Below are 25,540 nucleotides of genomic sequence, written 5' to 3' on the forward strand. Positions count from 1 at the left end.
GCTGGCAGGATGCCGACAGTAATCGCTGTTTCTGTACCAGCCGGCAGTTGGAATGACACATCCTCATTTTGTGGTATTTTAACTGTAAAGGTTTCAAAGTATTTACCAGAAAATGAAAAAGCGCTCACCAAGAGCACGAAGTGACATGACTATGAACCACAATCAGCTTCTCTCAATTCTAAAGGAGAGGTAAACTGCATCAGGCTCTAAAAAGCACCAGTGACCACGTAAGAGCAGATGATTCTAGAAAGGGAGAAGAGGAGGGCGGCTACGGAAAAGATGTAAACCTCCTGCCCAGGTGAGTCAGGGCTGACCCAGGTGCAGCGGTGCAGCCTACATTCTAGACTCCCAGGGCCTGCCCAGCTGGATGGGAGGCGTCAGAACCCAGCAACCAGGAGGAGGCCCTGCGATCCTCCTGCTCCTCCAGCTAGAGAGGTCCCACTGCTGTGTGTGAGGTCACCCTACATGGCAAGTGAGATTGAGTTAATGACCCTGACGTAAGAAGTGCATCCGGGATCATGGGAGAGGAGGGTGGCAGTTGGAATGTGAGGGCCCTGAGAGACCCTCCAGACTGCAGTCGGAGAAGTGGGTGAGGTCAGAAGCAGCACCTGAGCCGGACCCGCTGGTCAGACACGGAGGAACAGCAAGGAACCAACCTCTCCTGTCGCTGGAGAACCACCTGCCCACATGCTGGCTTTGTCAGGAAAACCTACCTCCGACTTCTGACCCACACAACTACAGGAAGTAACTGTGCTTTCTGAGCTGTGAGGCTTGTGGTGACTATTTCACACACTCGAGGCTACTGGGTTCCCTCGTTCACATTCCCATTTCTCTATCCAGACTCAAGACCAACCCCTCCCAGCTCCTTCTCCCCTCCTCGCCCCCTCCCATGCAAAATGCACTCAGTACTCCAGCGATGGCTCTCCCGATACCACCAGAAAGTACCAGAGATCAGTAAGCAGGTAGAATCAGAGCAGAGAATTGATAAGACAGATTCTTAACAGATCCTTCTGGGGCTTCTAAAAATCACCAAGTCCTCAGAGCTGCCTACCCCAACCCCCAGGCAGACACAGGGAGCTGAGCATGTGCAGTGTTCACCAGCTCCACAGCAACTTGTCAGAATTAGCCAGGGGGGGGGGCGTGGGGGGGGGAGGGGAGAGGAGAGAGGGGACATGACACACGGGACTTCAGTTCTAGAAGGACAGGTGACACTGTTCCTACTGGAAGCACTGCATTTGGGTAGCACTGCATCTGGGTAGGACTGGGTAATGCTCACATGGAATGTAACTAGAGAGGAAACGGTACAGGAGCTGGGGGAGAAATAAAACACTACAGCAATTGTCTTCAGTTGATGAGGTTCATGCGAAAGAAGAACTAAGACATCTACGCATGTCTCTAGGAAGGAAGACCAGACTTTAGTTAATTAGATTTTAAAAAACTCTCATTTTCAGTGACAGAAGGGAAATATCAAAACCACTTGGGAGGCTTATTACAAACTATAATCCCCATCTCCAGGAAAATCCCCTTCCGACATGGGTGTCACATGCTGAGATGGAAATGGTTCTCCTTGGGGAGGTGGTGAAGAAACTGTTACAGATAAAACTGTACTAGAGTACTTAGAAAAGGCTTGAGAACCACTGCTGTAACAGTTTCAGAAGCCCTAGATGGAATTCATTCATCCTTCTATCCATCCACCTACCTACCACTAACCCAGCCACCCCGCCACCCATTATCCACTACCCACCCATCCATACACCCATCCATCTACCCACCACTAACCCAGCCACCCACTCAACCATCCAGCCATCCATTATCCACTACCCACCCATCCACCCATCCATCTACTCATCATTAGCCCAGCCACCCACCCATCCATCCATCCATCTACCCACAACTAACCCACCCATCCATCCACCCATCCACCTACCCACCACTAACCCAACCACCCATCCATCCATCCATCCACTCACCCATTATCCATCTATCCACCCATAACCCATCTATCCATCCATCCATCCAACGAACATTCATGGACATCTCCCAATAAATCAGGTACTGTTTAAGATGAAGAGGTGATGTGTAAAACAGACCCAGACCTACCCTCAAAGAGTTTATCTTCTATTGAGAGAGACAGCACAAAAGCAAACAAATACTTTACTCCCGATACTAGTAGTAATAAGAGCTACAAAGAAACACAGAGAGAGTAACAGTACGAGCGTGGTGGGGGCGGGGGGAGTGTCATTTTTACAGGACAGTCAGGGGAGAACTCTGCTCAGGAGAGGACTGGTTGGAAAAGCCCAAGGTCCCATCGCAGAGTGATTCCACGTGGTAAGCAGGTCAGCACACAATCCACAGCTGAGCAGTGACACTGGAAGATGGCTGAGTTCATGAAGCATGCCTCCATATTTTGAAAGTGGGAAAACATAGGTATTTAGGTTGGAAAGGAGTCATCCTTATCTCAGAAAGGCTGACCTGGAGATTAAACATGTACTTGCTGGGCATGCTCAGGGCTGCACCTCTGACAGGAGGCAGGCCACACTCGTCTCATTTCCGCTTCTCACAGGCTCTCAGATTAGCGAGTCCCACAAGCTCGCCAGAGAGCACATCTGGATTTTAAGAACCTTAACTAAGCAACATCCTTAAGACTAGGCAGGTTTAAAACTGGCTAAACTTATTTAAAGAGTGAATACCAATCAAGAGTTAATCTCACCCAGGAGGAAGGGCCTATCCCAACTCCTTGTTGTTAACTATTTTTCATCTTATTGGGATTAATTCCTCGCTCAGACATTCCTGCTATTTTGACAAGTGTGGGTTAAATCTGACCTGTTAGCTTAATGTCCCAATGATATACACTTTGTTTGTTCTTCTAATGAAGTGTAAAATTTTATCCTAGCCTCATCTAATTTCTCGGTGTTATTCCAGAGTACTCACCAGATAAGAAATTTCAACAAGACATGATAAAAAGATAACAACTTTGGCTCTGGCTGGTTTGGCTCAGTGGATAGAGCATCAGCCTGTGGACTGAAGGGTCCCAGGTTTGAGTCCCATGCAGGCTCGATCCCCAGTAGGAGGTGTGAAAAAGGCAGCCAATCAATGATTCTCTCTCAACGGTGATGTTTCTCTCTCTCTCCTTTTCCCTTCCTCTCTGAAATCAATTAAAATAATAATACTAAACAGATAACTTTGTACCCAAAACTAAATAAATACTCCAGTCTGTTACTGATGGTATAACCCCTCTAAAGCTTAGTTTTCCTATCCTAGAGTAGAGATGATACCAACATGATAAGGTCAGACAAAGGACACAGGTAATGGGAGGTCATGCTTCCAGAACCCCGTCCTGGGCTGAGCCCCTCCCAACTCACGGCAGCCGGCCTCGTCCTGGCCTCCGGGACAATCGCGACGGCCATCACAGCGCTTCCAGTTGGGGATGCACTTCCTTGGCTGGTGGCACTCGAACTCAAACCGGCCACATTGCCCAACCTTGGTGGGCACGGAGGCAGCAGTAACATTGGCTAGAAAAAGAGATTTTTACAATTTACCTTTTAGAATGGAGGGAGCCGGCCAGCAATAGCAACCAATCCCAGGTACTGGGAGCTTACGGTGTTTTAGGAATTACTCCGAGGACCAGAGACCGTTGTGAGTTCTGGGAAAGACATTGACTAGACACAGGCATCTAATTTTGCTCTCACAGAGAGAGCAGCACGATTTGAGAGCTGGGAAGCAGCCAGCCAGTGATGGGTGACTAGAGAGACCAAGAAGGCTGCAACTCTCCTGAGCTCCAGGGAGAAAGCTGAGAACCAGCTAGATCGACCTCACAGGGTCCTCAAAAAGCTTGGAATTGGCATCTCATCCTGGGATAGAGAAAGCTGGAACTCCAACACGAAGGAGGAAAAGTGAGTTCTCAGGGTGACGGAGAAGTCACAGCACAGAGAAGGCACACCTGTGTCCCGGGCAGAGGGCAACCAGAATGAATTCAAACAGCAAAACTCAACAGAGAAAAACACTGAGGCTTTTCTCACTGTGTCCGTGGCTCCTGCACCATCACATTCACCTGACGAAGCTACTGGAGGGTGTGCTTCAGCAAAACAAGGGAGGAAACCAAGAAAAAGCAGGACACATGATCCAGAAAACAGAGCATCTACAATAAATCAGGGAAAAGTCAAAGCATTTCTAGGAGGGCAGTGAAGTCCCAGGGCTGGGCACACTGCCCAAAAGAGAGGCCCAGCTGGGGGAGGGAGAGGCCCAGCTGGGAGGAGAGGAGGCCCAACTGGGAGGAGGGGGAGGCCCAGGTAGGGAAGGGAAATGCCCAGCTGGGGGAGGGGAGGCCCAGGTGGAAGGAGACTAACGTGGATGGAAGAAGAGGCCCAGCTGGGGGAAGGGGAGGCTCAGGTAGGGGAGAGAGAGGCCCAGCTGGGAGGAGGGGGAGGCCCAACTGGGAGATGGGGAGGCCCAGGTGGAAGGAGACCAAGGTGGGGGAGGGAGAGGCCCAGCTGGGAGGAGGAAGAAGGCAGTAAAGAACCCAGCACTGTCAAATGACAGCGGGAAGCCTGGGCGTGTTGGGGAGGGGGGAAAGAGATCAACCAAAGAACTTGTATGCATGCATATAGGCCTAACCAATGGACACAAACAGCATGGGGTGAGGGCATGGGGCTGGGGGACAATGGAGAGTTAGAACACATATGTAATACCTTTCTCAATAAAGAAATTATAAAAAAAAAAAAAAAAAAGAATCAGAAGGTATTTGGCTGAGGCTGGGAAAGAGATGGACATCATGTAAAGACTCAGTGAAGGCCCGGTGAAGAATGGCTGGCAAGGGAGAGCGCCCCCGCCTGCTGGAAGGAGGAATCCCTCTCAGTGACCCGGGAGCATATGTGAGCTCCGGCTCACCTGGGAACCCAGCCTGTGCCTGTACGGCCACCACGTGGGATTCCATCGCAGGTGAGCTGGGGCCATGATCAGAGAAACACTGACCACGTCTCCGTCTCTACGGCTGTGAAACCCATGCCCTGTCTGCGTCACCAGAGGGAAGCAGGGAACCTTGTCCTCCAAGGTCAGGAGGACAGAGGACTCTGACAAAGCAAACCCGGCTGAAGGATGCAGCGAGAGCAGGCCCAGAGCCGCAGCAGCCCAGCATGGGTGTGAGAAGTGACAGGGACTGCTTGGGCTGGTCTAGCCCCAGGCCGAGGACGCCTTCAACTAGGCAGGGCAGCAGCATGGAGCTCCTCCGAGAGGAGAAGGAAAAACAGGTGGGCGGCCTACGAGTGTGCCAACAAAAGCGGGCAAACCACTCTGAGGATGACTGAGCTTGAAGGGCACACCCCCCGCCCCTCTCCTGCACCCCAGCCTCCAGAGCAGGGCCACTGCACACATCCAGCGGCCTCTGGTCCGGCCACTAGATGGCAGTGCTCCTCGCCTTTTAGTGGGAGAGCCACCCAGAAGCAGGGAACCTGGGAGTGCTCACACTAACACTGTTTCTGCTTCCCATGTCAGCCCCAGGAAGAGCGCAAAGGTGCCCCAACGCAGCGGGCCGGGCTCAGGGAGGCTGCCCCCTCTGGCAGGACCATCAGAGAGCAATGATAGGAGATGTGACACGCCCGGCCCAGTTCTCATGAGTCCCCCTGCTCTGGAGTGAGGAGCAGCCTGGCCTCTGAGCTCAAAGTCCCAGAGAGCGGGCACCAGTCTTGCCCTGCGGTGCCAGGGTGACCCGAAGTCCTCCGCACAGAGCAGTGCCAGGGTGACCCCGGAAGTCCTCCCCACAGAGCGGTGCCAGGGTGACACCGGAAGTCCTCCCCACAGAGCGGTGCCAGGGTGACCCAAGGTCCTCCCCACAGAGCAGTGCCAGGGTGACCCGAGGTCCTCCCCACCCAGCAGGTGCCGGGCAGACGGAGCTGCACGCACCGGGCGAAGGGCAGGCTTCCTCGTCCGAGCCGTCGGCGCAGTCCCGGTAGCCGTCGCACACCCAGATGTCCATCACGCAGGCCCCGCCGCTGCAGCGGAAGTAATTAGGTGGACATGTAGAGGGCCCGGGAGTGGGGGAGGGAATAATGTGTGAATCTGAGGAAATACCAAGAAAAATAAAAGTTACAAGAAGTTCAATCTGAGACCAAAATGGGTCCCAAACTCGTGTGGACGCCTGGTTCACGTTTCAGCGGCTCCCCCAGCCCAGGGCCCAGCGAGGTTGAGACGCAGCTCACCTCCAATCACCACCCCGTCCGTGCTTCTCCTTCCCGGAGCAGCGCTTACTGGCTGTCTTTGACTTGAGCTAATCACACCCGGATGCGTTTGCTTTGAAAGGAAGCTGACTCATGCACAGGTGGGGGCTGAACACTGTTCTGGCTAATTCCACCCACCACCGCTTAGAGACAAGAAAACAAAAAACGAGGGACAGCATGCACTCCCAGCAGTCAGTGCCTCCCCTCTGCCAAGGCATGTGGCACGTGCACAAGACACATGGCTCCAAGGCTCTGAGCACCGGGGCACGTGTCCTGAGGCACCGAGCACAGGGGCAGACCTGGGACCGGGGCACTGGGCACCGGGGCAGACCTGGGACCAGGGCACTGGGCACCGGGGCAGACCTGGGACCGGGGCACTGGGCACCGGGGCAGACCTGGGACCGGGCACCGGGGCAGACCTGGGACCGGGGCACTGGGCACAACCTGGGACCGGGGCACCGGGCACCGGGGCAGACCTGGGACCGGGGCACCGGGGCAGACCTGGGACCGGGGCACCGGGCACCGGGGCAGACCTGGGACCGGGGCACCTGAAGGCCTTGCTAAATGCACGCTCTGGGGAGTTGGGCACTCTGATGGCGCTGAGGAAAGAGCAAGCTGCGGTCTGCAGGCCACACCAAGGGCAGCCAGGCCCTGGTCCTTCCTGCACCTGTGAGCTGTGGGAAGCGCAGCCCGAAACAGAAGCCGGCAGCCACTCTCGTGTTCCGAATAGGAAGGGACAGTCTCACTGAGCTACCCCGAGTCATGACAGGGGTCGGGCCCCCCGAGCCGGCTGTGGGCAGCGCAGGGACCGCTACCTGCACAGGCCTCTTCGTCAGACCAGTCCCCGCAGTCGTTCTCGTGGTCGCACCTCCACCGGCTGGGGATGCAGCGGCCATTCTCACACCGGAACTGGAAATGGCGGGAGCAGTTGGGGGCTTCGGTGGGGTTTTCTGGGGAAAACACAGCGTGGGTTGTGGGCCCCGCAACAGCATGAACGTGAAGCTGCGATGTACACACAGCCGCCTCCACACCGCACCCCAGGGCAGCCGCCTGCCACCGGCTGCATTAGGCAGCTTCTTGGACCCAGTGGGTGACACTCAGTCAGAGCCAGCCTTCCGGGACCCCACTCCGGTGTCTCTGACCCACATGTCTATGCATCTTCCAAATGACACCGAGTGTTTAACTTGAACCCTTTTCCAAAGGAATGGCCTTACTCCCATGATAACGCAATGGTAACGGGTGCTATTCCATGGGTTCGACGACCTGTAGGAGCAGAGGGAAGCCTCCTCCGAAATGTTTACTTAATGCCTTCCCTTCCGCACATACTGAGTGCCCTTCCCCGAATCAGAGTGGAATGGAGTAAGCCACCTCTAACCCTGCTGGGGTCAGGGCCAGTTCACACTCAGTTTCCCACATGGAGTTTCAAGCACTGGCAGGAAATACTGCAGAGGGAGGCGGCGGCAAAGGTGGGTGCGAGGGCGCTAGTGGGGGCCCCTCCTGGACCTCAGGGGCGCGGCCCCAGAGCCGGCGAGAGGACACGGACCTGCGGCCTCCCCACAGCTGGCTTCGTCCGAGTAGTCGCCGCAGTCGTCCATGCCGTCGCACTTCCAGACCACGCTGATGCACACGCCGTTCTGACACTGGAAGCTGAACTCGTCACAATCCTTGTGGAACTCGGGGTCTTGGGCTGGACAACAGACAAATGTCCATGAGATCCCGGCTACCTCATCACTGAAGAGATCCTAGTGACGCGGCTGAGCAGGAGGAAGAGGAAAAGTCTCCATCCAGAGACTCACTGGAGAAGTCCGGAAAGCGGGTCAGTGGAGAAGGAGTCCCCCGTATGACAGAATTTAACCTAAGGTCCTTATTTATTTCCTAGAGGCCTGGTGCACAGATTCGTGCACCGGTGGGGTGCCTCGGCCTGGCCTGTGAGGATCAGGGAGAACGGGCTCTCCGACATCCCCTAAAGAGTCCTGGATTGCAAGAAGGTACAAGCCAGGCCAAGGGACCCCACCAGTGCATGGTCAGGGCCAGGGAGGGACCGTGAGAGGGTTCCAGGGCATGTCTGGCCCATCTCACCCAGTCCCCATTAGCCGAACCCAGCAGCAAGCTAACCTACGGGTCAGAGTATCTGCCCCTAATGGTCAGTGCACATCACAGCGACTGGTCGAATAGTCAGACACTTAACACATTAGGCCCTTATTATATACTAGAGGCCCGGTACACAGAATTCATGGTGGGGGCCGGGGGAGGTGGTTGTCCCTCAGTCCAGCCTGCACCCTCTCCAATCTGGGATCCCTCTCACAATCCAGGACTGCTGGCTCCCAACTGCTCGCCTGCCTGCTTTCCTGATTGCCCCTAACCACTTCTGCCTGCCAGCCTGATCACCCCCTAACCACTCCCATGCCAGCCTGATTGATGTCTAACTGCTCCACTGCCAGCCCGTTTGCCCCCAACTTCCCTCCTCTGTCGGCCTGGTTACCCTTAACTGCCCTTCCCTGCAGGCCTGGTCCCTCTCAACTGCCCTCCCTTGCAGGCCTGGTGCCTCCCAACTACCCTCCCCTACTGGCCATCTTGTGTCCACATAGGGGCAGGATCTTTGACCATATGGGGGCAGCCATCTTGTGTATTGGAGTTATGGTCAATCTGCATATTACCCTTTTATTAGATAGGCTAGAGGCCTGGTGCACAGGTGGGAACCAGCTGGTTTGCCCTAAAGGGTGTCCCAGATCAGGGTGGGGATTCCCTTGGGGCGTGGGGTGGCCTGAGGGGCTTGTGGTGGTTTGCAGGCTGGCCATGCCCCCCAGCAACCCAAGTGGAGGCCCTGGTATCTGGAATTTATCTTCTACAATTCAAACTTTGTAACCTAGAGTGCAGCCAAGCCTCCTGCTTGCCCCAGTGGCGGCAGCCATTTCTGTTTGGATTTACCTTCTATAATGGAAATTTTATAGCCTTGAGCGGAGGCTTAGGCCAGCAAGGGCAGGTGGAAAGCCTGGATTCCTCCGCTGCCAGGGGAAACACCTCCCTCCTGCTCTCTGTGGCTATAGCCATCTTGGTTGGGTTTATTTGCATACTCGCTCTGATTGGCTTGTGGAGTGGAGTGATGATTAATTTGCATATAACGCCTTTATTAGGTAGAACTAAATTTGTGCACAAAATTTGTGCATGGCGACGCGGGGGGGGGGGAGGAGTGTGTCCCTCAGCCCAGCCTGCACCCTCTCCAATCTGGGACATCTCTCTCACAATCCAGGACTGCTGGCTCCCATCTGCTCACCTGTTGCCTGCCTAATTGCCTCTAACAGCTTCTGCCTGTCTGCCTGATCACTCCCTAACCACTCCCCTGCCAGCCTGATCTTCACCTAACTGCTCCCCTGCCAGCCCAATTGCCCCTAACTGCCCTCCCCTGCTGGCTTAGTCACCACTAATTGCCCTCCCCTGCAGGCCTGGGTGCCCCCCCCCCCGCCCCCCAACTGTCCTCCCCTGCTGGCCATCTTGTGTTCACATGGGGGAGCCATCTTTGACCACATGGGGGCAGCCATCTTGTGTGTTGGAGTGATTGTCAATTTTCATACCATTCTTTTATTAGATAGGATAGGCTCTTATTATATACTACAGGCCTGGTGCATGAAAATTCATGCACATGAGAGAGGGTCCCTCAGCCTGGTCTCCCCCTCTCACAGCCCTCAGGGGTGGAAGGCAACCCGGCGATCAGAGGATCACACCTCTGCTGCTGCCACTGCCGGCAGTGCAAGCTTCGGCAGCCCTGTTTACCTGAGCCTTGAGCGGCCCTGGGCAGCTGCCATCCGAGGCTTGCCTACACCTCGGCTGGCCTTGGGTGGCTGGGGGGCTGAAGGGACTGGGGGACTATGAAAGCAGGTGCGAGGAGCAGCCAGGCCCGCCTTATCATGCACCTACCTCCCTGGCGGGGCTGAAGGGACTAGGCGTCACCATCTTGTGGCTGTGGGCATCGCCATCTTTGAGGGTGGGGCAGTCAATTAGCATATTCCCTCCTTATTGACTAGGGACACTGCCATCTTTGAGGGCGGGACAGTCAGTTAGCATACTCCCTTCTTATTGGCTGTAGGCACCACCATCTTTGCAAGGCATGAGGGTCAATTAGCATATTCCCTCTTTATTAAATAGGATGATTATTACTGTTATTTTGGTTAATCCTCACACAATAATATTTTTCCATTGGTTTTTAGGGAGAGTGAAAGGGAGAGGGGAAGACAGAGAAATATTGATGTGAAATACATTGATTGGTTGCCTCCTATACACATCCCGACAGAGAGAAATATTGATGTGAAATACACACCCCGACCAGGGCCTGGGCCGGGGAGAAACCTGCAATCAAGGTAGGTGCCCTTGACCAGGCTCGAACCTGGGACCCTTCAGTCCAGGCTGACATTCTATCCACTGGGCCAAACTGGCCAGGGCTGAGATAAGGCCTTAAGTCAAGGTGAGGTGATCAAGGTGAAATTCTGACTCAATATGACTGAAAGGGGAGGAGATGGGGACACGCACAGACACAGGGAGACCAGTGAGAACCAGGAGACATGGGAGCCAGGCCTCGGAGGTGAGCAAACTGCCAACATTCTGAGCCTGAGTCCTGGCTCCCGAGCCGGAGGAAAGGCGTTTCTGAAGGGTAAGCTGCAGCCCGTGGTCCCTCATTGGGGCCGCCCAAGCCTACTAATGCTGCACACACTCCCTGTGGGGCCATCCCAGCAGGGTGGTCCGCACACACCAGACTGCCTGCTTGGGACACCCTCGGTCCCGGGAGACAGGCAGGAAGGCTGACACACTGTGCCACATGGGACAAGAGCTGTGAAGCCACGAGCAGGCGAGGCCTCCAGGGTTGGCAAGAGAGCCAGCAGACCCGTCACACCCCATTTCTCCTGTGTGTGCACAGCAACTACTAAGCATGACTCCTGAAGCAGGAAACATGTGTCTTCCTCAGAAAATACAAGACCGGCTCTAGCTGGTTTGGCTCACTGGATAGAGCATTGGCCTGCAGTGTGAAGGGTCCCGGGTTCAATTCCAGTCAAGGGCACATGCCCAGGTTGTGGTGCGCTCATTCCCCAGTAGGGGGTGTGCAAGAGGCAGCTGATCAATGATTCTCTCTCATCATTGATGTTTCTTTTCTTTTTTTTTTTTTTTAATATATTTTATTGATTTTGTACAGAGAGGAAGGGAGAGAGAGAGTTAGAAACATCGATGAGAGAGTCATCGATCAGCTGCTTCTTGCACACCCCCTACTGGGGATATGCCCGCAACCAAGGTACATGCCCTTGACCGGAATCGAACCCGGGACCCTTCAGTCCCCAAGCCGACGCTCTACCCATTGAGCCAAACCGGTCTCGGCTCATCATTGATGTTTCTATCTCTTTCCCTCTCCCTTCCTCTCCGAAATCAATAAAATATATAAAAATGTTGAAAAAAAAAAAAAAAGGAAATGAAGACTGGAAATGTAAAATCAGATCTGTAACTAGAAGCAGCACCTCACCATGGTGACCACGCCCCCCAGGGCCCCACTCACAGCAGCCGGCAAAGGCAGGGTCCTCATCCGAGCCGTCCCGGCACTGCACGACGCCGTCACACACCATGGAGTGGAAAAGGCACTGCTGGCGGTTCTTGCACACGAAGTCCATGAAGCGGGTGCAGAGCGGCTCTGAAAGGGGCCGGAGGGAGGCCTGAGCATGGGGTGAGCGCTCACGGGCCCTGGGCCAATGCACCGGCACAAGTGCTCCTGGGGGAGCAGCAGGAGCCACCACGTACTGAGCAGGTGGTTTATGGCAAGCCCTGGCCTGAGCACCTGATGCAAAAGGACATGACTGAGCTCTTAAGAAGATATGATGAGGTTTCACTGTCCTGCTTTCAAGTGGGAAAACGGGCGGCAGCCATGCTAGCATGTATCTGCAAGCGGAGGAGGTAGAGCCAAAGCCAAAATCCAAAGCTGTCTGACATCCACAACGCCAGAGGATCCCAGTCACTGTGAGCACAACAGTGACCCACCGGGGCTGGCACGCTGCTGTGACGGCCTTGTGTCGAACTAAACTGATGTGAAGGACACATAGGTACCACGGAGATCTGTCCGAGGGGTACTCCCTTCACACCCAACCCCGGCTCCCCGGGCGGGCGGCAGGCAGACTCACCGCAGCGCTGCTCGTCGGAGCCATCGGCGCAGTCCCGCAGTCCGTCGCAGTGCTTGCTGGCGGGGAGGCAGGTGCCATTCGGGCAGCGGAAGCCGTTGCACCGCTTCTCTGGAATGGAAAGAGGGTGGCCCTGAGATACGCAGGTGCCAGGAGGCCGGGACTTGGCCCGCCCTGAGGGCAGCTACTCATGCGCCCTCACAGTGGCAGGTGAGTCCCCACACGGAAAACATCGTCAGCACCGCCCTTCACCGGGACCTGGCCCGAAGGGCACTGGCCGTGAAGAGGTGAAGGAATGCAGTGAAGATATGGGCTGGAGACAGGGTGTGAAGAACAAGGTGTGGACGACAGGAGAGCACACCCCTCGTGGAACAGCCAGTGGATGTGCACGGACCTGCCCTTGCACCTGTGCTCGGACTGTGCAGAGGCCCACGGCGGGTTCCTGGGCGCACAGGGTGGGAGCTGGGCAGGAAGTGCTTACTGCATTACGTCACTATTTTCCCATTTCAAACCACGTGAATGTGTTACCCACTCAAGAAAGTCAAGTGCATATTGTTTAAAAAGTAAAAGTTTCAGGGAAGAGAAAACTAAGTCCTGATCAGAAGCCCTGGCTTTGAAAGTGCTCTTCCATCACTCTCTGATTCTTCAGGAAGCTCAGCCGAAGCCCTTGGATAGAGCATGTCCCAGAAACGTTAGGGAGCGTGGGTTTCCACCTCAGCACGGGGTCTAGCCCAGGTCAACTTCCCCTCAGCACCAGGAGGGCCAGGTGTAAGGCAGGGAAACGTGCTTTGAACCCTGGCCCACTGGCTCAGTGGATAGAGCATCAGCCTACAGACCAAAGGGTCCTGGGTTCAATACCGATTAAAGGCATGTACCTCAGTTGCAGGCTCCTCCCTGGCCTTGATCCTGGTCGGAGAGCCTGCAGGAGGCAACCGATCTATATTTCTCTCACATTGATGTTTCTCTCTGTCTCTACCTCTCTCTCCCACTCTCTCTAAAAATCAATAAACCAATGGAAAATATCCTTGAGTGCAGATTAAAAAAAAAAAAAAAGAAAATATGCTCCAATTCTGTAAAAAGTAATCATGTAATCATTCCTAAGAAATTATTTGGAAGACATCAAACAGAAACAGTTAGTGAGTACCGCAGATGGAGAATAGGTCACAGGTAAGAAGAGTATAAAGTTAAAATGACTTGAGATGACTCCCACTCGTGAAGCCTGTGAAAGCAAAGGGTCAAGGTGATGCCGAGGGCAACAGGGGAACACAGCACATCATGGATGGACATGCTTGCCAGTAAAACTACTTGGAAATAACACCTAGAAACGTTAACAAGAACACGGGGACCAGTGAAAACATGGACCCTACCTGACCACCTGGAGACGCCTGAACAAGGGGAGGGGGGCCTAAGGCTGGGGACCTGCAGGAGCCACAATCCTGGTGTCCTGGGACCAACCCTGCAGAACTACAGGACGGCTACATCTCAAAGTAAAAATACGCTTTCGTTTCCAAGGTTATAAGCAGTGTCACTGTGCAAACCAGTGTGACACCGAACACACTTGGAGGCCCACCGGGTGCAGAAGTAAGCTACAGACACACAGCAGGACACACGTCTGCCATCAGAGTGCTCACTGCAGAGACAGACAGGCAACAATGTGTAGACACCTCCCATTCCAGGTAATATGCAAACTGACCATCACTCCAACACAAAGATGGCCGCCCCCATGTGGGCACAGATGGCCTGCAGAGGAGGGCAGTTGGGGTCATTAGGCAGGCAAGCAGGTGAGTGGCTAGGAGCCAGTGGTCCTGGATTGCGAGTCAGACATCCCCGGAGGGGTCCCAGATTGGAGAGTGCAGGCCCGGCTGAGGGATCGCGCCCCCCCCCCACCCCACCCCCCCCCCCCCCGGCCTCCCATGCATGAGTGTCGTGCGCCGAGCCTCTAGTGGGAATACAGACACTCGTCTCTGACTCTGGCTGCTGGCACTAAGCTATTAAACCCCTTGCATTTTCCTGGGTGGACACGGGTGTCCTGTTCTTAGATCACACTAGGAAGCTCCTGGATGTCAGAAGCCACGGGAGAGAGTCAGGGCCGCTCACCCCCTGCTCCAGGAGAGAAGGACGGGGACGGGAGAGCCCAGGCGGGCCATGTGGTGAAGATTCCACAGAACCCAGAGTCTAGGCCGCAGAGGCATCCAGGCTGCTGAGCGCTGGTGGGACTGGGGGGCTGGGGTGAGGCACAGAGCTCTGCCTGCCCTCCCACGCCTGCCCCATGCCTCTCTTCCATCTAATGCTCGCCTCCACCCTCCGTGACCCCTTCCATGAGTGTTTCTCTGAGGTCTGTGACACGTTTCAGCAAATGACCAAGCCCAGGCCGAGAGCCCAGGCCCACAGCTTTGCAGGAGTGCAGGGGAAGCTGAGGTTGGGACTGGCACTAAAGTGGGGGCAAGGGGGCTTGCAGGACTGAGCCCTGAACTTGCGAGGTCCGAGGCGGAAAACAGTGCCAGTCAGGCCCGGGGACCCCCGCTGGTGCTGGAGAATTGTCTGGAAGCCAGAACTCTATGAGCACCGGAGCCGAGGCAGCCCCAGGAGGGCTTTCTGCAGGCGGAGGGCGGAGGCAGGGCAGGAGCCGGACACCCTGGTGTAAAGCAGCTTTTGTGGCAGCCATTCTTTGGGAGTTTCTGTGGGATTCTTTTTATGTCACTTATACGGAGAAAGGTCTACTTTGGGGCCAACAAGCCATTCTCTCTGAGGCCCGCAGCACAGAAGACAGAGTTACAAAGTACCTGCTTCTCCACTGCTCCCTTCAAGGCTGCACAGAAAGCTGCATGCCGAGTGCCTGTCTGGGAACTGGCTGCACCACACCCATGTCCTACGGCACTGCCACCGAGGCCGGGGCACGCTGCTGTCAGTGAGGGCACCCTGCATACTTAGCTGTCATTGTGGGCACACTTAGCTGTCAGGGTGGGCACACTTAGCTGTCGGTGTGGGCACAGGGGCACGCTTGGCTGTCAGCGTGGGCGCCCAAGCACAGCAGGGCAGTGCTCATGTCCTGCCTCTTCCTGAGTGGCAGGTTAGGGACACTCAGGAGGGACTGAGCATGCATACTCACCGCAGCTGGCAGGGTCCTCGTCGGAGCCATCCTGGCAATCCAGGTCCCCGTCGCAGGCCCAGCGCTGGGGGATGCAGTGCCCGTTGTGACACTGGAAGTTGGACGCCTCACAGGTGTGGTAGACGGCTGCCGGCAAGGAGAAAAGAGCAGTCAGCGCCTCCTCTCCCTCCCATTTGATCGCCAGGAACAGCCAAGGAGTCGGCGGCCTGGGGCCTCAGGTGAGGGTGGGCGAAAGCTAAACTGGGAACCACAATGTGACAGCAGACATCCCTGCTACAAGCCTGCCACCAGGGGGCGCGGTATTCCCCTTCTGCCACTGAACCGGGCATAGAGAATGAGAAACATGCCCCGGGCACAGGGGATATGGACTGGCACCAGGCTGCCCAGAGCCAGAGCCTGTGCTTCCACTCGCCCTCGCTACTTCACGTCTCACGCAAATCCCTTGCTCCCACTGGCCCCGCAGCCCAGAGACTCCCGCCCGGCCCCCAACCCGCCCAGCACCGTCCGCCATGTCCTGCCATCTAAGGACCTGTACGCTTGGAAAGGCCGTGACTTTAGAATTCTCATAGAGAACCTGACAGACGTTCTGGAGATGAAAGACAGAAAATAAAAATAGCTCAGCTGATGCGTGGGAAAGCAGATTAGATGTAGCTGAACGGAGAAGGTTGAGCTAGAAGGGAAATCTGAGAAAGGAAAGGGAATTCCAGCAGACGGAAGAGACAGCACAGGCACCGGAGGCGTTAGCGACAGAAGGGAGTCCGTCTGCGCCACGGGGACGATCCCTGAGGGCGGGAGACACAGCTGCGAGGACAAGGCTGCCACGTCCCAGAACCAAGGGCAACAGCAAATCCTCCTATTTTAAAAAGAAAACCAGCAGAATAAGATCCCTCAGCTCGCCAAGCAACACTGCATCACTACAGCCCGCCCACCACAGGCACACAAAATAAAACGCTGACGAGGACTGGGGAAATGGTGCCGGTCCCTGCTCAGCAGATAACCCCCCAGACTGACATCAGCCGAAGGAAGCCGCAAGGAGACAGAGGAACACCGTGGGAACGCTTATGAAAAGGGACTGCGCAGCAGGGATGCAGGCCTCCCGCATCAGGCTTGCGACACCAACAAAACCTTCAGTCTCTGCTCAGAATCCCTGAAGGCCTGCGGGCACAGAGCGAAGGTGCTCGGAGCACAGGCAGGTGCCCTGAGCAAGTTATTACTAAAAAGCATCAACAATCACTAACGTTAGGCTCTGACTTGTCTCACACAGCACCAGGTGCTCAGTGTTGTAAGTGCTAACTGCGTGCAGTTAGGAGGGAAGCATGCTGAAGCCGGCAGGTCCGGACAGAGGAAAAGGCGGAGCACCCACGGAGTAACACACAACAACAGCACACAAGTCAAGTGTGGAAGGTCAAACCGGGGCAGAGGTGGGAAGAGCCTCAATCCCCTGGAAAGCAGAAGGGAGGAGAGGAAGGGCCAGGAGCACGGCCTGCACAGAGAGCAGCTGGGGTCAGCAGGTCATGACCCTGACCTGTGATCTTGGGCTCTGCACAACCGACTTTGTCAGGAAATGAAGGGACAGGCCACACATCTCAGTGAGCTCACACTGGCCTCCGACAACGGTGGCCAGGAAGGCGGGCCCTTGGGACGCAGTGTGGCAGTGCAGCCACGGAATGGGACGGAGGGCGCTAAGGGGGACTGAGGGACAGCTGCGCGCGTGGAAAATCCCCACGAGGCAACCAAGTACTTGATTCCTCCACAACTTCCCCAACTCTGCTCCCCCACCTCCACCGTGCTGTACAGCCTCCATGCACTCAGCCAGCCACAGAAGCTGTGCGATCCACAGGAGGAGGCCGTTACTCAGCAGAATGACAGCACCTTGCCTCACCGCAGGGTCAGCCTCCCTGATATTCATGTGTTGTCTCCAAGTTCGTTTTTAATGAACTCTCACCCCAAAGGGATGCAAACACCGCTTAGGTTCTCGATGTCGGGGAACCCTGAAGCGCCGAGATTCAGAAACAGGAGCTACTCCAGTGCCTCTGCACTCGGCCCCAGACGAGGGGAGCGGCTGTGAGCTACGCTGCTGGTCCTGCAGGCAGCACAGCTGGACGGCACATAACCCAGCGTGTCACTCGGACACGTCCAGCTCGCTGAGCACTACTCGCAGCCACATGCCCTCAATGCAGGACACGGCTGGTTTGCATTCGTCCTGCAGCGGCCTGGCCGCTGAGGAGGAGCACTGATGGGTACACTGACGGGGGTGTCTGGGCCCCGCAGGGCACCAAGATGAGCAGAGCAGGACCCAGGACTGCGTGCGGACACTGACCCGTGCAGTTGGCTTCGTCGGACCAGTCCCTGCAGTCATTGTCGCCGTCGCACACCCAGGAGGCGCGGATGCACAGGCCCGAGCTGCAGTTGTACTCGTCCTCCCGGCACTGGTGCGTCTCTGCAGGTGAGAGCAGGTGTGAGGACAGCGCTCGGGTCCGGCCCTGCTGCGGAGTCCTGAGGGCCACAGTGCACTCAGCCCCTTCCCCTTAGCTTGGGGAGGGTCAGTGCTGACCATGCCGACAGGGGGCGGGGCTGCTGTGAGCAGAGCCCAGGGCTTGGTGAGGGCTGTCCCGGGGGAGGGGGCAGCCCTTGGAGGGAGGGGGGCAGGCCCGCCAGGACCTGGAAGGAGACAGCAGCGAGGACGGTGTCCTGAGCACAGCAGTGAAGCAGCGCCTTGAAGTGGAATTTTAGCCCGGACAGCGTGGCTCAGTGATTGAGCGTCGACCTGTGAACCAGGAGGTCCTGGGTTCAATTCCTGGTCAGGGCACATATCCAGGATGCAGCCGCAATCTCCAGTGTGGGGCATACAGGAGGCAGCCAATTGATGATTCTCTCTTAAGTTCATCTCTCTCTCTCTCCCTCTCTGAAATCAATAAAAACACATTAAAAAAAAAAAAGAAATGGAATTTTAAATAGTTTCAACAACGAAAGCAGCCAAGCCTCTGGCCCAGGGTGGTGGCCTCATTCAAGAGCCAGGCTGCTTGTGAAGCTGGAGACTCGCGACTCATGGGCAAAGGCTGGCGACGTGCCTGCGGAGGGACCTGAGGACCCGCCAACGGGGCGCGGATATGAAGGGGCTGTGGCTTTAATGGTCAAACACCTGCCAGCGAGAGAGGGAGAGGCCGCCAGCAATGCAACCACAGCTTCCTTCCCGCCAGAGCAAACTCCCTGCACTGGGCCCCTCGGGTCAAGGAGGAGGTGGGCGGGGTGAAGGGGAAATAGTGTGCATCCCAAAGACTGTTCTGGAACTTCATGTTTCTACAAAAATGAAACAAATTTATGTAATTCACCCCCAAAATGCTCTGAGAGGCAGACAGGAGCCTTAGTCCCTGTGAGTCGGCACCTGCTGCTGAGCAGGCCCTGCCAGATGCAAGCTCGGCCCCCGGACTGGCTCTCTCCCCTCTCCCTTCCTCTCTGAAATAAATATAAATAAAAAGAAAATAACACAGCTCACAAAGGTGCGGCTCTGTGTCCTCAGGAGGCTAACCTCCAGCGGCCCGGAGGTGTGGCGTCTGCTGGGCTCTGACACTGGGCTCACTCAGAACTCCCACTGCTGCGGCCGCACACACGCACGCAGCACCCCGCAAGGTGAACCGGGCGCTGCACCAGAGCCAGCCAGCCCCCCTGCGTGCACGGAAGGTCAGGCTGCGGGGCCTCGTAGCTCCCACGTGACTGTCAGAACCCCGGAGGCCTCCTGAACAGCCCCTGGCCTCAGTCCCCTTACCACAGTGGCTTTCGTCACTGTTGTCGCCACAGTCGTCCTCCAGGTCACACTTGTAGGACAGCGGGACACAGGTCCCCGACGCCTGGCAGCGGAACTGCGTCTCGGGGTCACAAACGGTGGTAGCTGAGCGGGAGAGAGAGGACACTCACCAGGTGCGCTCGCTCCCCGAACACCCAGGCCCCGGGTGAGCTTAAAGAAGGAAGCAGGGCAACCGCAGCCACGGAAACGCTCAGACATGTAGAGACGCAGCTGCGCGAGAGCCCGTGTTCACCACCACGCGTCCGGGCGCGTCTGGCTGGGAGAGCAAGTGACCCTCAGATGGAAGCTGCCCAGTGAGTGGCCCACAGTCCTTTACCTAGAAAGCCACACAGCAGCCAGGGCCCCAGCGGGAGCTGCCCTCACGTGTGCACACAGGTCAGGGAAGGTGGGATCTGCAGCAGCGACAGGCTCTGCAGTCAAGTCGGGTGTCAACCCTGGCTCCGCCGCCCCCCAAGAGTTTACTGTAACCCCGAGCCTCTGTGCTCCACAGTGAAGGAGGGAAAGGCAACCCTGGCTGGTGTGGCTCAGTGGATATAGTGGCCCACAGATCAAAGGTCCCGGGTTCGATTCCAGTCAAGGGCACGTACTTCGGGCCCTGGTCGGGTGCGTGCAGGAGGCAGCCCATTCACGTGTTTCTCTCACATGGAGGTTTCCTGTCTCTCCCTCTCTCCCTGAAAGTCAGTGGGAACGATCCTGGGTGCGGATTACCAACCACAAGAGGAGAAGAGGCACTGGGGCCGCGAGTCAGTGCCTGGCTCCCTTCCCTCGCCCGTTAAAAGAGACAATACCCATCACGGCGTCACCACGATGGTGAGAAAACGTGTGGGTCGGAGGCCAGCAGATGGGGTGAAGCATGATGTCACTTCTCCTCTCCCCAGCCTCGTGCCCGCAGCCTCAGAGTGAGATGGTTAGCTCCCCCTTTAGACAGCACTGTCTCAGCTCGAGCACAGCCCCTGAGAGCGGCCTGCGGGAAAGGCCTGGGGAGAAGCGCTCTGGGGTGGCAGGGGGGGCAGCAGCTGGAGAAGGAAGGGTGTGGCCCAGCCTGGGACGGGGCGTGGGGGGACAGGGAGGGGAACGCCATGAGGTGAAAAGCTGTGGCTGCACCGTGGTTGGAGGTCCCTGGCAGCTCTTCCTGAGGCTCCACGCTTCTCTGTGACGGAGGTGTGGTGGGAGGCGGGGGCAGAGGCAGCACACCTAACCCCGAACTCCTGACAAAGCCCAGCCAGGAGCCTGTCCGAGGGAGGGCAGTGTGCTGGCAAGACCCCAACTCCCTCTGGTCCCGCCCCCACCCCCACCCCTCTGCCCCGCAGTGGGCAGGAGGCCTCCCCAACCTCCCAGCGGGTCCTCGTGCCCGCCCTGTGCCTGCGCATGCCCTCGCCGCTCTCCACCTCCTCCGTGGGAAGCAGAGGCAGAGGCACCGCTCCTGCTCCCAGCCCACATGCCGGTCCCTCAGGCCCGCCTCCTCACCGGCTGCACCTCACTAGCTGGGCTGAGCCCAGGGGGAAGCAAGTCTCAGGCCTGGGGAAGGCACCCCGCGGACCTTCTCACCAACTAGGAGGACCGGCCCGCTCACCCTTCCCTGGTGGCAGCGCCCCTGAAGAGGAGGGAGGTCTCTCTCTCAAAACCGGAGCCCATGAGATCTACGCTAGTCTACCACCCGGAACCAGAGCCCAGAGACCGGAGGAGTCCCTGCTACTGGACACAGATCACCCCCCCCCCCCCCCCCCTCCAGCCATGGCGCCTCATCAGGGCAGGCAATGTGCCTGCAGATTGCCAGCTCTGTGACAGACTGCTCCAGCTCAGCTCAGATGCCGCTGCGTTTATCGCTGCTCTTAAGGCGCTCTGGCTCCTCCCCCACAGACCTTAGACCCTCCTGAGACTCTGGAGGGAGAGGGGGTTGCCAGTGATGGTTTGCAGAACAGAAACCACAGGCAGAGCTAGTGCTCCCGAAGCCGGCCTTCTGGTGCTCTCCTCATCGGTGTGCAAGGCGCCCCGAGGCCAGGCTGCTCCAGGAGCTGGTCTGCGCGCTCCACAGGCGGGACACACTGCAGGGGGAGCAGTGTGGGGCGCTCCCTGCTCCTCAAACTGTCTGGGGGCGGCTGGGAACCAGCACGGGCTCTGCAGTGGACCCTGCCGTGCACACCTGCCAGAGACCAGAGACACAGAGCCAGAGCTACCAGCACCCTCCTCAGAACAGTGGCCATGCGCTGCCGGGTCCCACAGACACAGCATGTGGACAAGAAGCTCCGGCTCTGGTCCCTCTCCCTCCTCTGCCCCAGCTCACTTCTCCCGTCACGCCGATGGCCCACCTCCCCGAGAGCTTGCACCGCCGGCTGCTCCAGCCCACACGCCGGCCCGGCCTAGGCTCCAGGCCAGGCCACAGCCACTCCGCCTGCAGCTCTCCTCCCTGCTGCCCCCACCTACGCTCCGGTCACTCTGTGGGAGGACCTACCCCCGTCTGACCTGAGTGCCCATGCTCCCGTCCTCACATTCATCTCTCCAGGGCAGCTGGCTGCTCACTTTATTTATTTACTTATTTTTAATCCTCATCTGAGGATATTTTCCCATTGATTTTTTTAGAGAGAGTAGAAGAGAGAGAGAAACATTTGTGTGAGAGAAACACATTGATTGATTATATCCTCCACGAGGTCCGACCAGGGCCCGGCCCAGCGGGGAGCCTACAACCAAGGTATGTGCCCCTGACTGGAATTGAACCAGGACCCTTCGGTCCCCACCTGCCAGACCAAACTGGATGGCACAATGGCGCCGGAGCCCAGGCAGCCAGCATTGAACTTACAGAGCCAGACCGCCACCTGGTCACTGCCCGCCACCGGCTTGCCCGACTCCCACCTTCAGCCACATGAGGCTGATCTGAAAACCTCTTACAACGATAGAGTCAACTGATATACGTGGGTCTGTTTTAAATAACAACACGTGTCTAGTTGGGTATACAAAGGCGTGTTCCCCAAACAACCCCACCGGCTTACATGCATCACCAACCACGACAGGCGAGCCAGCAACCTGGACCAGCGATTCTCAGCTGGTGTGCCAAAGGAATTTTTAAAGCTCACACTACCTACTAGTCAGGGGCACTGGCCTCTTTTCCCTTAGACTGTCTAATAAAAAATGACAACAGCCAACACAACCGGATGATACAGCCATCCGGTACGGTGTGAGTGAATGAAAATTACAGCTGGTTTTGTCAGATCAGCAAAACATACGTCTTGGTTTAGTTTGTGGGCGCCATGAGCTGAAAAAGATTGACAACCACTGCCCTAGATGGCCAATCGCACCCAGGAGCGGACCAGCCTTCTGTGTAACAGGCCCGCAGGGACTCACGGCAGTTCCTCTCGTCGCTCAGGTCTCCGCAGTCGTTGTCAAAGTCACACCGCCAGACGCTGCTGATGCAGTTCCCGTTGCTGCAGCGATGCTGGCTGCGGAGACAGGCGCTCTCTGTGGGCGGAGGGTGGGAGAAACAAAGCCAGGGTTACTCTCACTCAGGGACCAGCCCTTCTCTGCCGAGCTCCCATTTCTCTTCCTCATGGCAAGCTGGAGGGCAAAGCAGAAGAGAGGTGCATTCAAGGACGGGGCCTGGCTAGCCTCTTCTCTCGTCCAGTTACACTTCCAGGAGCAGAGGCCAGGGGCCAGGCAGCCAGCATCTGCTGGAGGGGTGTGCGGCGAGCACAATGGGGGACAAGGACTGTGATGATGCCAACTGGGCCCCGAGGTAGAGAAACTATATACCGATGTCAGAATACTAATTACTCCTTCATACACGGGAACGGCATCTGCACAGCATCCAAACACACGAGCTCATGTACCCTATATAGTTATGTACATTCAATTTACCAACCAAGTGTGTTAGGAAGGCTTTCCTTACAAACTGTGAGGGTTTTTCTTTAAAACAAGCAGTATGACCCTCCACAGAAGCATGCGCTGTTTAGTGAGGCCCAGAACATGTGACCACTGGCCTCAGCCTGGGGGACCACGGGTGTTCGAATGGGACACAGAGCCTGGTCCACTTCTCCTGGGACTTGGTGTCAACTCTTCCCAAACGCCCTCCAGAACCTGGAGGAGTTTCCTGTGCCTGAGAGGGAGGCTGGCTCCTCCATTTGTCTTCCTCAGAGACCGGAAGTGACCTCACGCCCTAGACTAAGCGGCTGAACTGGGTGCTTCCCAGCAAGGCCCCCAGCACTCACCTCACAGGCAGAGGACCAGGGGAAGGGGGAGGGAGGGTAAAATTAGACAGGAAAAAGGTCCACAGCTTCTCAGAGGCAAAGTTCAGAAGCCGTGCATTCTAATTCGAAGGGTCAGAGGAGGAGGCTGCTGAGCTATTGGCCGCACTGGGAAACAGGGACGCCAGGCTGTAGGCACATAGCCAGAAAGTTCAGGGCACTTCAGGCGGGGTGGGGTGGGGTGGGGTGATGGAGGGGGAGTCAAATCAGTTCTTTCTCCAAGTCGAGTGGGTCCCACGTAAGGAAGCTAGAAAACGTGGGTGAGGGATGAGCAAGGAGAGCAAACGGTAGGACAAGAGAAAGGCAGCCTCAAGGGCCCTGCCACTTGGCATTGTGGGAAGTGGGCCTCTGGGGTCCACCTCCAGGAGGGCCAGCTTTGGATGGGGCAGTCACTGAGTCCCCAGGGCAAACAGAATGTGGGGAGGGGGGAGAGGGTGTGAGAACCAACAACTGTGGGCGTGGCCAGCATCATGGAGGAAACACCCACTCCCGAGGTGCCCCCCTCAAGGAGACAGGGGAGGGGAGGCAAGTGGAAAAGGCCTCATTCTTTTAAATGGCCAATGGGAGAGGGCAGACCTAGGCCACCTATGAGGAATCAGGTGACCCCTGGTGCTCAGCCAATGAGGAGCCGGAGGAGGGGCTCACATCCTCCAGATAAACAGCCTGTGACCACTGCTCCTGAGCCTGTCCCCACTCCTGCCCTTGCAAGAACGTATGAAAGGTCTCGTTTCCGCCACACTTCTATCAGGTATTCAGACAGGTAAGCGTTTCTCACAACATTAAACCAAAAGCACAAGCTCTTATCTATAATAATAAAAGGGTAATATGCTAATTAGACTGGTCAGTAAACGACCTTCCAGAAGTCCTCCGGATGACTTTCCGGACGAAGCTGGGGCTGAGAGGGCTGACTCAAGCCGCTGCGGCTGCGAGGGCCGAGCCGCTTGCACGATCTTGTGCATCAGGCCTCTGGTTCTAAGTCACAGCTCAGGGCTGTCCTGAATGAGGACAAATCCCACGGTGGACCCTGAGCCAGGTGCGTGTAGGCCCTGAGTGGTGCTGTTTCCACCGGGAGCATTTCAATAACTCAAAGACAGCAGGGAATAGAGGACAGGGAGCAAGGGGAGGAAGGGGCGGGGCGGGGGGGTTGGGGGGGAGGAAGAGGGAGGGATGGGGGAGAGGAAGCGAAGGAGCGCACCTTCTTTCACGCAGGAGTTGTTCTTCAGCTGATAGCCCCCTGGGCACTCGCACCGCAGGTCCCCGGCCTGGAGCTCGGTGGCCTGGAGCTCGGAGGCCTGGAGCTCAGCAGCCAGCACTCCCTCTGGGCACCTGCAGGTCCTGCTGCCATTGGCCCGGGGCAGGCACAGCAGGCTGCAGGGCCGGGGCACACAGGCGTTGCTCCCTGGAAGAGGCAGAGTCAGGGATGCAGGGTCACACCCGCATGCCAGGCCGCCAGCAGCTCCTTGACCAGACACCACAGTGCGGGGCTGAGAGGCCAGGCCAGAGCTGGGCCCTCCGGGGAGGGAGGGCCCCTCTGCTCAGAGCCCTCGGGGAAGCCCTGCCCACAGGCAGCCTCGCAGAGAGATCAGAGAGGGACTCAGAATGGGATGCCCAGGGCCACCCACGGGGACCAGGAAGCTCAGCGGGGAGAACAGTCCTTCGGGCAGCATCAGGGGAGGTGCAGGGCAAGCCCCACCTATGGAGGCCAGAGAGACGCAGAGACAAACTCGGGGACGCAGAGGGGAGTCTGGGCTGGACAGCACCAGGGACCTGGAAGAGGGGAGAGAGAGGCAGAAGAGAAGGAGGGGAAAGCAGGGGGAGGAGGGGAGGGGAGAAGCAGGAAGGGGGGGTGAGGGAAGAGGTAGGGCAAGGGAAGGAGGAGGGAGGAGGGAAGAGGCAGGTGAGGGGCAGGGGGAGGGAAGAGGCAGGGGGGAGAAAGAGCAGGCAGGATGGGGGGGAGGGTAGGAGCAGGGAGGAGGAGGAGGGGGAGGAGCCTGTCACAGGCCTCAGTGGGCTCTGCCTGCCACACCACC

General features: G+C 57.0%; 1 protein-coding gene across 2 annotated transcripts in view; it reads right to left on the reverse strand.

Moving 5' to 3' along the window:
• Window positions 1-25,540, reverse strand: part of SORL1 (sortilin related receptor 1) — a 135,901-nt gene that overhangs the window by 26,700 nt on the left and 83,661 nt on the right. For both annotated transcript variants that reach the window (XM_084868410.1, XM_084868411.1), the window contains 11 exons: window positions 24,706-24,909; window positions 22,615-22,728; window positions 19,237-19,359; window positions 17,791-17,910; window positions 15,471-15,596; window positions 12,365-12,472; window positions 11,749-11,880; window positions 7,756-7,899; window positions 7,028-7,162; window positions 5,899-6,054; window positions 3,363-3,512 (listed from right to left, as the gene is read on the reverse strand). In XM_084868410.1, coding sequence (XP_084724536.1) covers window positions 3,363-3,512; window positions 5,899-6,054; window positions 7,028-7,162; window positions 7,756-7,899; window positions 11,749-11,880; window positions 12,365-12,472; window positions 15,471-15,596; window positions 17,791-17,910; window positions 19,237-19,359; window positions 22,615-22,728; window positions 24,706-24,909 — 1,512 coding nt within the window. The remainder of the gene's footprint in view (window positions 1-3,362; window positions 3,513-5,898; window positions 6,055-7,027; window positions 7,163-7,755; window positions 7,900-11,748; window positions 11,881-12,364; window positions 12,473-15,470; window positions 15,597-17,790; window positions 17,911-19,236; window positions 19,360-22,614; window positions 22,729-24,705; window positions 24,910-25,540) is intronic.

The sequence above is a fragment of the Pipistrellus hanaki genome (genome assembly GCF_964339955.1).
Source record: "Pipistrellus hanaki genome assembly, chromosome: 19".
Taxonomy (NCBI): domain Eukaryota; kingdom Metazoa; phylum Chordata; class Mammalia; order Chiroptera; family Vespertilionidae; genus Pipistrellus; species Pipistrellus hanaki.